This window comes from Panthera onca, chromosome B4 (genome assembly GCF_046562875.1).
Source record: "Panthera onca isolate mPanOnc1 chromosome B4, mPanOnc1 haplotype 2, whole genome shotgun sequence".
Lineage (NCBI taxonomy): Eukaryota > Metazoa > Chordata > Mammalia > Carnivora > Felidae > Panthera > Panthera onca.
This window is the reverse complement of record NC_138345.1, coordinates 102909851-102923649: the sequence shown is the minus strand read 5'-3', so window position 1 is coordinate 102923649 and position 13799 is coordinate 102909851. Positions and strand designations below refer to the sequence as shown.

Sequence of the window (13799 nt, the reverse complement as noted above, 5' to 3'; positions counted from 1 at the left end):
TCAATAGGTAACTGAGGTAAATAGCAAAAAAGCACTCTACTGAACAAGTAAACGTGAACTAAGCATGAATTTGAGGGTTGTAGAAAAGCAGTAGAGAAGTTACTTTGCCTCTTCTCCTTCCTGTCTTGTTTTTAGCATTTTTTTCCCCTTCACAAAGGTCTCATTGTTGAAGTGACAGCAGAGTCCCGAAGCAGAATGGATTATTTCTCTGCCTCTTTCCATCTGAGGCATAACCTACCTGTGCTGCTAAAAGAGCTCTTTTCTGTCGATTTTCATTAAACCCGTTTCTGGAAGAAAACAAAAAGAACTTGTATAGTCAAAGGCCCCTAGGCAACCTGAACAAGCCTTTCCCAAGAGAGAGCTGATGTTTTCCTCCTGATTTCCATCACTTTATCAAAGAGGTCTTTCTTGGTTTAACATTTAAAAGGTCCCCCTCCCCTTTTGGAGGGGTTAGATTTGGGTGGCGGTGCTGTATCGTTTTACAAAATTCAAGAGTGTCCCCAAATCTCTCCGGTCTCTGATGTAAACTGAATTTTAGGAAGGAACTTGAAGATAGAGAAGTAAACAAAATAGCGTAATATCGTAACACCAACACACGATATTTTCTCCACATGACCATAAAACCCGTGAGTTAAGTATTCGCCAAGAGCACATTCACTTTTTCCAGACATGATATTCACTTCTCTCCCTTTCCATGTCATAAAGCACAGATTAACATTAGTGTAAATAAGCACATCAATCTGTGATTTATCAAAATCAAATGAGGAATAGAATTCTGCTTTCCATCAAGCAGATCGGTTTAGTTCAAAAAGTGATTTTCATTATTTAGTGCTAGAACAATTTTATTTTTATCATTAAAAATTGTTTTACTCGGGGCGCCTGGGTGGCGCAGTCGGTTAGGCGTCCGACTTCAGCCAGGTCACAATCTCGCGGTCCGTGAGTTCGAGCCCCGCGTCAGGCTCTGGGCTGATGGCTCGGAGCCTGGAGCCTGTTTCCGATTCTGTGTCTCCCTCTCTCTCTGCCCCTCCCCCGTTCATGCTCTGTCTCTCTCTGTCCCAAAAATAAAAAATAAAAAACGTTGAAAAAAAAAATTGTTTTACTCTATGCTAATATATAGCATGATTATAATCAACAATGTATATTAATAATAAGAATATAAAAGGGGGGATTATTGAACATAACTTCTTTATAAATCTTTGAAGTGAAAGTATTATCTCCTTAGTATCTACATCATTGGACCCCACCAAAAACTCATCTTATAATTAAAATGAAAGGAAACACTTTTTCTTCATAAATAGGGAGATGAATGCCTGAGAATTTTTAATTTGTGGAAATATTTTAAAGAACTACATCTCATGCCCTTATTTTGTAAAATACTTAGTTTATTTTTTTCAAAAGCAGATACATTTATCTGCTGAGCTCTGCTCATTCCCATTAACTTATGTTTTAGAGGACAGAAAGAACAAGAAGTACTCACTTAGATGCTTTCGTCAAGATGGATGATGCACAAATATATCCTGCCAGAGATAAATATACACGTATAAGAATGGGGAACAAATTATCCATATATGGAGGTCATATGTTCTGGTTACTAAACAAATCATTGTAACCTAAATTCTAAAACTTAGTCTGAGTTTTGCTGGGAGTTATTTTGCATTTTCTAGAGGATGTTGAGCAGCAAATACCCCTGTGAGTCATCAAAGTAACTGGTAACCCAGACAGAAGGAACAGTGTACCTAGATTTGTAGAGACATAATAAATACAGTGGGAGAAGCACTAGATTTGGAGTCAGAGCTCCAAATTTTAGTCTTGGTCCTACCACTTAGCAAATGCCAAGTTTAAGCAAGAGAGCAAACACATAAAAAAAAAAAAATGATGGTGTTGGACAAGTCCATCTTTAAAGTCTCCTCCAGCTGTCAATACTCTATGACATTATCTCCTTGGAATTTCTGTCACTACAAGGACTGAAAGATTGAGTCCATGACCCCTCTAGTCTTATGTTTCAGTAATTTCTCTCACTTCCCCTACAAGCTTCAAAATATACAGCTCTTTTCAGGATTAAAAACTAATAAGTGGATGTAAATAAATGCTTTCTCCATGAAAATATTCTATACGTATTAATTTACAAATAAAATTGTTATAAAAATCATTGAAAATCAATTTTTAGCCCCAAATGTTAAAGTCCTTTTTACAATAACTGTTCACCATTCTTGGGTTGATGGCATGAAGAAAGTTTAGGTAATCTTTTTCTCTTTATTTATTATAAAATTTCAAATGTTTAAGTTATATCGACAACCATTTTAAATCATCTTTTAGAAAAGAAAAAATTAGAATCAGAGTTTCTTCCAGTAGAGTTACTTATGATAATAAAAGCATGATTTTAACATCTGAAGAAAAGACACAAATAAAAACTAAAGTCCCAAAATTATCTACATTACCAAGAACTTTGAAAAAGATGATCTGGGGGTCATTTAGTATCTATTCATTCCAGTGACTTCAAAGTGCCTTCCAGTGTAAGGGAAAACTGTTCGTATCAGTTGCAAGAGAGACGAACACACAATAAAATCAGGTAAAAATTTCATATAACTTCTTACCTTGTAATGACAACAGTAAATGAAGCAAGAATATACTCCGAGGTATCATTAAATTGAGTTTCCTCACAATGTTCATTTCAGTGGAGCCTTTCTCCCTGAAATGCAACCAAATTGTCGGTCTTTACTATGATAGCATCTTAGAAGTTGGCGCATTCGTCGAGTGCTCAAATTCTTATAAATATAACTTTGTAACAACGTAATTCAAAAGGAAATTCCAGTCTTTCTAACTACATACAGCATCTGAAGCTTTAGAGCTTGCAGGCAACTCTTTGGCTGAGTCTCTCATTAGTGATGCATGGCAGCTGCTTACCTGAGCCCGTATTAGTTACACCCTACCCTGCTTCTGCACATCATACTCCTCTTTGGCCTATATTAGTCTTTCACAACTTCTAAACAAGACAGCAGCATCAAACCCACAAAAAGCCTGTTGTTATCTCCTGATGTCACAGAAGATAACCATGATTCCTAATTGTTGATCTATTATGTGTGTTTTATTCACAATAAATAATTACCTGTCCTTTGAGAAAAAAGGGTGAAATAAAATAGTATCAATTGTTTCTAGAATGTCTAGATGTTCTCGTAACGTTTTCTTTAGAAGTGAAAAGTAAACTAAGATGATGTGCGTATGTTTTCAACTCAAGTCCCATTACAATGTAGTTTAAGTTGCCATATGCACGTGCCCACAGATCTTTCTGTTAAACATTCTACAACCGAAGTAGAAAATAACACAAAAAGCTGATATTCTAATATCTGACTTCACAAAGAAACTAAAGTAAAGTAAAGCCCTCAAGACCCTCCCTTCCCACTCCATTTTGCCATCCTCTACGACAGGTGCCCAGTTAGACAACATGAGAGAGCTTCTTATCCCAGCAGTAAGCACACTCTTCTCTGGAAGTGACTATCTAGGTGGGCATCAGAGAATATTTAATCATAATATTCATAATATTTGATTATGAATCATAATCATATATCAAATATATCATATATCATATATCAAATCATCATAATATTTCATAATGAACCCTACAGAGATGACCTAAACCCCGTGAATGAGTGAAAGTCATGCTTATACAAGGGGTGCACATTCCCTATAGCAGATCCCATCCACTACCTCCACTATTATCGGACTCATTTACCAGATGGAGACACAGTGGTAAGGAATGTCTGACTACACAGGAACTACCTTTGAGATGGAAAAACAGGCAGTTAGTTCTTAACATCTTGTTGTACTCAGACACCTCTTCTGCAATGAGTTTCCAGGGCAGTATCCTTGACATTCTAATATACTGCATGCCAGTATCTACTATATAAACAGTTCCTTGCCTGAGTCCCAAATTCACTGATCTTTCACTCTTGTTCTAAATAATTTTAACTCCTTTCCATTGCCTACATGACTGTCAATTCCATGAGTCAGGAGAAGATGTTTGCCTATAAATTCATGTTTTTAGCGTGAAAACACATTATATAATTCATCAAAATTGTAAGTACCTATGCATCTGTCTACACACACACATACACACACCCCTGCATATGTACACCCATTTTAAATTTTTGATAGATAGGTTTAAATAATTTAAGTATAGTATGTGTTTAGTAAATATTTATTGAAAGGTTGTTGGTCATTACTCTTAAATTAATTAGACAATGAATTAATATAATTTTAAACAGATAGGCTTAGCTATTTGTGGTTACACCCTAAATATTTGTCCAAAAATATGTATCTACTCAACCACAATCAAAATTATAAAATATTCTAGATACTAAGAAGATGTGAATTTTAAAAATTAAGCTTGAAACTTGTTTAGAAAACAATAATTTTCTTCCAAAGATTTTTAAATTAAGAGCAGCAATTTCGTTTATGCAGAATGCTTATTGACTCTTTCTGGAAAGGGTAGAAATTGCACATAACAAATATATGTTACTAAGCCCCCTCCTTAATTTAAATAGTTTTTCTTGGCGTCATGCCAAGAAACTATTGCTTATTAGTTTCCCATGTAAGTCAATCTAAAATATGAATAATCCTGGGGCGCCTGGGTGGCGCAGTCGGTTAAGCGTCCGACTTCAGCCAGGTCACGATCTCGCGGTCTGTGAGTTCGAGCCCCGCGTCGGGCTCTGGGCTGATGGCTCGGAGCCTGGAGCCTGTTTCCGATTCTGTGTCTCCCTCTCTCTCTGCCCCTCCCCCGTTCATGCTCTGTCTCACTCTGTCCCAAAAATAAATAAAAAACGTTGAAAAAAAAAAAAAATTTAAAATATGAATAATCTATAAATCATACTTTAGGATTTTTCCCTCTCTATTAATTGTTTGACTTTTTTCTTTGAACCTAAAATTTTTCACAAGTGACACACATGTGGGAAAATCTGAAAAGGAAACCAAGGTTAAATTTCATGATTCAAAAAAATAAACATTTCTATCATACTCATAGATTTTTCTAAACATTACCAGAACTTGATGAGAAAAGGGTTAGTAAACAGCAGTGTAAAGCCAAGTGAAAAGTATTCATTTCTAACATAAACTTGGATATTTTATGTTCTTAATTCAAATGTAACAACTTGGAACTTTTCACCTCAAATTTCATACTGTATGTTTAAACTTCCGATTCAAAAATATCACAGCCATTTTAACTTGTTAAAGTTGAAAATTCCAAGCCTATATCATCTGGCATTCTTATTACTGTTTCTCTGGTTTGAACTATGTGCATTTAAAAACTAGAAATTGTTTTGTCTGGTAAAGAAAATAATAGAAATTGTAACAGAAATATTCGGGGTGACTATTCTTTTGTAGATAGAGGTTTCAGGGATGCTTTTTTCTATTCCTCCTCCACCCAGGATTATAGAAGTTAGGAGATTAGTAAAGGAGAGTGAACAGTGGCAAAGAAAACAATACAAATCCCAAGGTCTTTTTCAACTAACTACATCATGAACTCATTACACTAAATGGTAGGCTGCGTGAAAATAGGCAAAATAGACTTCCATGAATAGCAACAATAGAACAGAGTTTAGATAAAAGATTAGACCCAGAGCCACAAGAAAGGAATTTATGACTGTTGTTACATGTAGTTATTACTGTCAAAATTTAGTTGACAGCTTTTATATTTCATTCTACTGTGACAAAGGAACTTTGGCACAAAGTGAGTCAGCTACCAGCTCGTGAAGAGATATTAAGTTCATAAGAAGTCTGAGGAGACTACATAATGCATGGAATACACAGTTCCCTTTCTGCTACAGGAGCACTGCACATTTTCCCACATGGAATATGATCTTTAGAAAGTCGACACCTGACAGCCTACTGGCCTCAACATGCCACATTAAAAACAACTGGCAAAAATGGGAAAATGTTGGCCTTATACATCAATAATAAAAAGGGGGAGTGTATTTTTAATGAAGTTCATTATCCTTGAGAAAAAGCAACGTCTTTGGTGATTTATAGAGCCCTCATTTTTCATTCATTGAGACCAAATCTAAAGTAGATAACGTTTCATTCCCATCATATCATATTCTACCAGTGAAATGCAATTATTCCTCACTTGCTTTACTCAACCTAGCACATTTCAGGTTTAGTGATTTTATCCGGAATTTGTTATCACTGAGCAAACAAAAAGAATCCTATATCTTTGACATGATTTTAACCACCTGAACTTAACTGCATTATAAGATAGTTTTGCAGTATTCTATTTGTGCTCTCAGGGGTGTGTTGCTTGGCAATTTCCGGGATGTTTCATGTAATTTAATTTACAAATGGCATCTGTCTTAGCTTTTCTGAAGAAAAACATGATTGTGTGTCATAAGCAATAGGTGTGTCTGTCATGATTTCAATTTAAAGCTCCCTCCCAGAAGTTAATGTGTTATATTTTATAGGGACATTCACTTTTCAGGTTACTATGATGCCATTGATTTGCCATATCTAACTGGTATCTTGAAAGAAGTAATATTCCTACAGCTCCAGTTTCTTCTTGTCAATATTTTAATACCAAGTTTAAGAAATAATACCAGTATTTCCTGCACTTCGTTCTCTAAACTGCCATAGCACTGTGCATTTACACTATATAGTGTAATATATAACACACTAAATATAATAACATAAACTAAGTTTGCTTCTCAGATATTCAATTTCATGTTGTATCTTCAATCATCTTAGATGTTCTTATTTTAGAGTTGCTGAGGGATAATGATATCTGAAGTTTTCAGGAGGATGAAAGATATAACCCTGTTGTTTGTTGCATTTTCTTCTCATGCCTAGGGTGAATTACGTCATGGGTTTTGTAATTTTGAATTTTAGGTCCATGTCTGGAAGGTGTTTTCTATGCGGATCTTCTACTCCAAAGCTGAGAACGTGCCTCTCTAAAAAAGATTTTGCATCTGTATCTGTCAGTTGCTCCAAGAAATTTCAGTGATATGCCTTACATTCTTGGGAGCTCATCCAACCACTTAAATGGATGACTATTTGATTTTATTCAGCATATTCAAGTATTTCATACCTGGCAAACATTTAAATAATTTAATTGCCATATTGCCAAAAACAGAACCACCAACTATCAAAAATCATATGATGTTATTTTCTAAGTGACTAATTTACATATTTACCACTTACTTTCCCAGTTGAATTACAAACACGTGATATGGAGCCATCTATGATTCACAGGTAAACACTTACCTAATTCAACTCTACTGATTTTATCCAAGTTATTCAAAACAAACAAATATAAGTTTATAAAGAAAGTATATCAAAACATCGCATACTTGGATCAAGTTATTTAAAATATAAAAGAAAACCAGTCAAATATTTAAATGTCATGGTTGGATGACTTCATATCACAGCAAGATTCCAACTTAGACACGGGACAATCTGATTTGTGACAACTACTGCAACAGCCACTGGAGAGTCAAACATCAGCTTATCATCTTCTGCCTTCCCTAAATTGGCAAAGTTGGTACAGAAAGCTGTCTTTGGAGACACAGCATCACTGTGGTTTTCAGCATAGCACAGATAAGTATGAAAACATAACTTAGAAGAAACCAAGCCCTTTATTATTATTTGAGAGTTGCACAAAGGTCGGATAATCTCAAAAAGAAATGTTTCCCCCCTTATCTTGACATGCCCCATTCCCTGGCTCCCAGCCTAAATTAGAGTCTTGCTGAGTTACGTGCAAAATTGTTATCATTATCTCGCAAAAGCTGCAGTAAAAACAAAATCTTCTCTTGGAGGGTTTCCTTCGGTCTTCTCTTCTAACAAGATACGTTTACCTTAGCATACAGTGATGGTTCTCAAACTTTGGTGGGTGCAAAAATCCCCTAGGGAGTATATTGGAAGCACAGATTTTGAAACCCACCTCCACTACATTCTATGTTTTCTGATCCATGAGTCTAAGTGGATTAGGCATCTGAATTGTAATAGAGAATCTAGCTTTGGAGAAATTGCATACCAAACTAGTTCCTTCTAGTAGGAAAGAGGAATGCAAGTAAATTACAAATATGGGAGCACTGACAGATCCCATTGGAGGGGAAAGCTGTAGAAGCTAGAAAAATTAAGTGGAAGCTGGAAGCCAGCTTCACTATCTACTAGTGAACAGCTCCTTGTTTGGGAAAATAAAGTCGTGATGTTATTTAATTTGCTTACTCTTTCCACGCTCTTTATGCAGAAAACCTCCTCCCAGAGGCAACAAATCTTGACTATCACTGTGATAGGTGGAATAACCCCACAAAAACATCCATGTCCTAATGCCCAGAACCTGTGAATTTTGCCTTAAAAGAGACTTGGAGCACCTGGGTGGATCAGTAAGTTAAGCATCAGACTTTGGCTCAGGTCATGATCTCATGGTTTGTGAGTTTGAGGCCCGCGTCGGGCTCTGTGCTGACAGCTCAGAGGCTGGTGCCTGCTTCAGATTCAGTTCCCCCCCCCCCCGTTGCCCCCCTCCCATGCTCATGCTCTATCTCTCTATAATAAACACTAAAAAAATTTTTTATCTGATGGCAAAAGAGACCTAAAGATATAATTAAGTCAATGATTCCCTTAACTTAAATTCTTGTGGGCCCAATGTAATCACAAGAATCCTTATCAGTGAAAGTGGGAGTCAGAAGGATTAGAGTGAAAGAGAAATTCAAAGATGGAAGAAGCAGCCACAAACCAAGGATTTTGGGGGATTTTCTAGAAGCTAGAAAATTCAATGGAATGTATTTTCCCCAGAGCCTCCGGAAAAAATTCAGTCCTGCCAACATCTTGATTTTAACCCAGTGAAACTCATTTCAGACTTCTGATCTCCAGAACTATAAGATAATAAATTTCTGTTTTAAGTCACTAAATTTGTGGTAAATTGTTATAGCAACAATAGGAACCTAATACACTCACATTCTCTAGCCACCAGGGATAGGCACATGACATTAAGTAAAATAATGTATAATTGTCCCTCAACTGATCTAATTCTCTTTCTCAGGTACTGAAATATATATCACATAGATAAAAGTTACATGTAGTCATAAGATTGTGGGCCTTGTAGTTTTGTGGTCATACAGAATTAGAGGGTAGCTCTTTTTTAGTCTCGTGCATAGTTAAATAAGCAAAGGAAGCTATTCTGCAAAGAGAAGTATGAAGATTGGAGCAGATGTTCAGAGGGAAGCAAAGAAATACGTGATGGAGAAGATACTTCACCACATTCTGGTTTCCATTATCACATCAATCCAATAACTTTGTTTTTAATTGAGTTAACTTGGTTAGAATTTCATTCCCTGACATGCAATGATCCATGACTGATATAGAGGATCTAAGAAAAAGGGGGATGACTGTGATGGTTGATTTTATGTGTCAACTTGACAGGACCACAAGATGCCTAGATATTTGGTTAATATTATTCTGAGTGTGTTGGTGAAGATGTTTCTGAATGATGTTAACATTTGAACTGGTAGACTGAGCATCGCTTCTCGGCCTTTTGGCTAAGATCAAGTGTGAACTGGTAGACTGAGTAAAGTAGATTGCTCTTCCCAATGTGGATAGGTCTCACCCAATCCACTGAAGGACTGAAAGAAAACAAAGGAAACGAAAAGAAAAGAAAAGAAAAGAAAAGAAAAGAAAAAGAAAAAGAGAAAATGATAGGAAAGGAAAGGAAAGGGAAAAGAAAAAAATATGAGCAAGGAAGAATACCCTGTCTGTGCCTGACTGTCTTTAAGCTGGGACATCCATCTTCTCCTGCCTTCAGACTCACTCAGATTCAGACAAGAACAAAACTATAGGTTCTTCTGGGTCTCCAGCTTGCTGACTGTAGATCTTAGGACAATGGCTTTCTGCTGAGGGATACTATAAATTAGATGGGGGTTACTATTCCAAGGTCCCCCAAATAATCTGCTTAGACCTAAGAAAAACTGGAGAACTGTGATATATACATACAAAAAGAGGTTAAATTTTCCCAGGGACACCTTCTTAAAAAGTTTTAGATAAGAGGGAAGATGAAAGATGTGAGTAAGAACCCCAAGAAAAACAGAGGTGAGGCATTGTGAAATAGTCCCATTACCACTAAGCATTGTTCTGAGTCTAGCTCATTCTTCTGCTGTCCAAGAGCCAGATCCAGGAGAACCCGGAAGTTAGACTTCTATTACAGTACTGCATTGATGGGAGTCAGGGTGACTTCAATGACAGGGAAGCTGTGACAAGATTGGAAATTTGGGAGACCTTTTATGACACTGAGTGTCTTAGGGATGAAGACACTAAGAATTCTATGTTAGTATGTGGACAACAGCAGGCATGAATATTGTTGGATAGATTAGATTATTGTTCTCAGTTCCTTGTTCATACTCTCCTTGTGGAGAATTATATGTTTTCCCTTTTTTATATGCTTTTTACAATACCTCTCCCTGAAGTAGAAAAAAGTATATTTCCCCTCCATGTTGATGGTTAAATTGGTCATGTGACTTTCTCTGCCCAACTTAAGCAAAACCTTTAAACCTTCAGAGTTTTGGATTGTGTTCTTGCACTTCTGCTATCTACTTTCTTGGATTGTTTTCTTCCCCTTCTGCTACTGTTTTCTTGCACTTCTGAAGAAGAAGAATATGTCCTGGGTAGCCACTAGTCCAGGAAGAATGAGGAAACATGTGGAATCCAGACTAAAACAGACCCTCAAAGAGCTGACTCCCATGGGCCAGAAATTAATGTGTGGTATGCCATTGAGATTTGGAGTTGTTAGTTATATGAAACATTATTGTAGCATCAACCTGACTCATTTGGAAGATTCAGTAGGCTTAGTGCCCCAGCATCTGGGGCACTTTAGGGGTGATGATGTGGGCTCACTCTGGCTAACACTCAGGAAGGCTTTCTCTTCAGGGTGATCTTTCACTAGGTCAGGAGGAAAATACCTAGGCCCACTTTCCTTCACAGGTTATGCTCAAGGACTACTACTTCTGGGAAAACAGATGGGAGAAGGCACAGGATTGTAGCATCTCTGTAGACAGAGGAGAACTCTTACCCACTTTTTTCTGGTAGAGCAAAGTTAACTTTTGCTCATGTTTTGCTCATCTTCTAGATTAAGTTTAACATCACTCCTCCTGTGCACTCCTTCTCCGACTTCAAGATGCTCAGCCTTTTCTGTGATGGATCATCCACACCATGTCATTGCTCTCAGCACAGTGTATATTGCTTTATGGTCTGTCTCACCCGTTGTGGATTTCTGAGGACATGGGATTCATCTTAATCTCTTCCTTTCCTCATTGTCTAAAAAATATTCATTAGTCAAATAAATTAATGTGTTTCTCTGATATAAGACCCTTGCAGGAGTAGAGTTTTCAAAGCTCTTCTCTTTTGCTTATTTAATGCACAACCACATCCAGTAGACCCAAATAAATGCCTCCAAGTGGATGAATTCAAGCATTGTCCCCACAGGTCAAACTAACATATCTGAGTTTGTAAAGTCAGTGAGCCCAGGGTTCGAGGAGACTCAGATGAGGGCTCTCAGTCATTGACAAACACCTGTTCCTTTGAATTCTGAATAAAGATCACAATTCCAACAGTTTTTAAGATGAGAAAGAAGGAAGACTACACAGATCAATGGATGAATCACAGGACATATTTTCATGGAGAAAGGCAAACCATTAAATATCTCTTTCTTACCTTTCCTTGTTTCCCCGGAGCCACATTTATCTGTGGAAACATAAAACTAAAGCAGAGCACTGGCTTGCCTCTCAGAAAATTGCACTCTCACTCTCCACTACTATTTGGCACTTACTATTTAACTAATTTATATTGCTATTTATCTTTTATGACTATGCCTATCACTTCTACTAGATGAATAGGTGATTGAGAGCTATAAGCCTGTATGCCCCACAGGCCCTCACGCTGTGTTTGATATAAACTTGTCGTTAATAAATGTCATTAGTGGTGATAGCAATAGGATGTTAATGATCATCTCCCTCTTCTGGTATGTTCACAGAGGTTGGTGGGCAGGATTAGAGGGCGGGATGGTGTGGGCTGGGAAATGAGGTTAGGAAGGGAGCCTAACCCAGATCATGGAAAGTCTTATATTCTGTGTTAAATATGACAGACTTTCTCCCGCAGGCAATCGAGATCTGTTAGAAATTCCAGTGGCCATTTTTTTAAAAAAAGCTCTTTGATAGCAGTATGCTACATGAAGTTGAATTCAACATTTCAGAATACAACATCTGGCTTACTTCTTTGAATTTAGTTGCTTTCATCTTCACACAATATCTCACAAAAACTCTCCTTTTCATATAGATGACAAGACAGAAACCCCTCAAAGCAGGCAGAGGGAAAAAATAAGAGATAGTAAAAATTATAAATAGTTACTCATATAAGTTCCATAATACTTACTAGGGGTGAAACATTACATTAGATGGTATGAATATTAAACATATAAAGATAAAACATATACAAATCATCTCTTAAGCTAATTTAATGGGTGATCTAAGTGTAGGCAGAGGAAATAGAAAAAATGAATACAATAGCCTCCTTCCTCAAAGATTACAATCCAGTGAGGTCAATGACATTAAAAGTAATTATAAAATTAAGTATTTAATTGTAACTGTGGTGTGTGTCCTCAAAGAAAGTACCAGATGCCTTGAGAGAGTCTTGTAGGAAAGAGGAAGGTCAGGAGGAACTTCTAAGAGAAGCTTACCTTGAAATTGAGAATTGGAGTTAGCAGGAGAGAACCAAGATGTTACCAAACAGAGAAAACAGCTTATTCAGATGCCTTAAGAAGGAAGGAGCTAGGTAGGTTTGAAGAAATACAGGCTTAGTACAGCTGGAGCAGGGTGAGTTAGGGAGGGAAGGGTGTAAGGCTGGGACATGAGAGCAGCAAAAGGAGGTCATTCAAGTGCTTTGGGCCATTGTCAGAATTTTGGATTTCACCCCAAGAAGAATAGAACCTAGTGGAGAGTTTGAAGCAAAGGAGTAATATAAACAGGATTTTACATATATGTGTATGTATGTGTGTACATATATGCATATTATATACACACACATATATATTAATATATACACACATATGTACTTTATATATATACACACGCACATATTATCTATTACATATATCTATTTGTTTTAAGATAACTCTTTATGCAAGGAGAACAAAAGTAAATGCAGAAAAAAAGCCAGACATGGTTATGAGATGATAGTGATTCACACAAGGATGGAAGATGTGAAAGTTGAACAAAGAAACTAATTCAGGACATATTTAGAAACAGAGTCACAGAATTTCATAGTTAAGCAGACATGGTGCATGAGAAGAAACAAGATGTAAAGGATGATGTTTTCTGGTATGATTACTTGAGTGGGCAGTGGTGTCCCTTATGGAGATGGGAAACTCTAGAGAAAGAGCAGGTTTGAACAGACGTGAAGTCTGTGGAGAACTGTCTTGTTCCTTTGTTTACAGAGATGCAGGTACTTATTTAAAAGCTGACAGGAAAGATACCAACAAGAAGTAGTTACCGAAGATACAAACATAAGAGGCTGCTCAAAATAGACCAGTTCTTGACCAGTAGGAGAGCTTCCTCTCAAGAAGCTTCTAACCCAGAGGGTGAGAGAAATTAAGTACATGTAATGGGGATACTGTTTCAAATATAATTAATATGTTTTTCTTTTTTGTGATTTCATGTGTATGACTTTCTCCCAAGTTAGAATGAGGCATGCATCTGCCTTGGAGATTCAGGTTATTTTATCCAGGAAACCAAGAGGAGAAAAGTAAAACACAATATTCAGCTTTGAACATACAA

General features: G+C 36.8%; 1 protein-coding gene across 1 annotated transcript in view; it reads right to left on the bottom strand.

The window, feature by feature from the left end:
• OTOGL (otogelin like) overlaps window positions 1–2670 on the bottom strand; it is a 146825-nt gene extending 144155 nt beyond the window's left edge. Inside the window, exons 1-3 of the mRNA XM_060656875.3 lie at window positions 2595–2670; window positions 1478–1517; window positions 239–287 (exon numbers count right to left, since the gene is read on the bottom strand). Of these exons, the coding sequence (XP_060512858.3) occupies window positions 239–287; window positions 1478–1517; window positions 2595–2670 (165 nt within the window). The remainder of the gene's footprint in view (window positions 1–238; window positions 288–1477; window positions 1518–2594) is intronic.
• Window positions 2671–13799: the final 11129 nt, after the last annotated feature.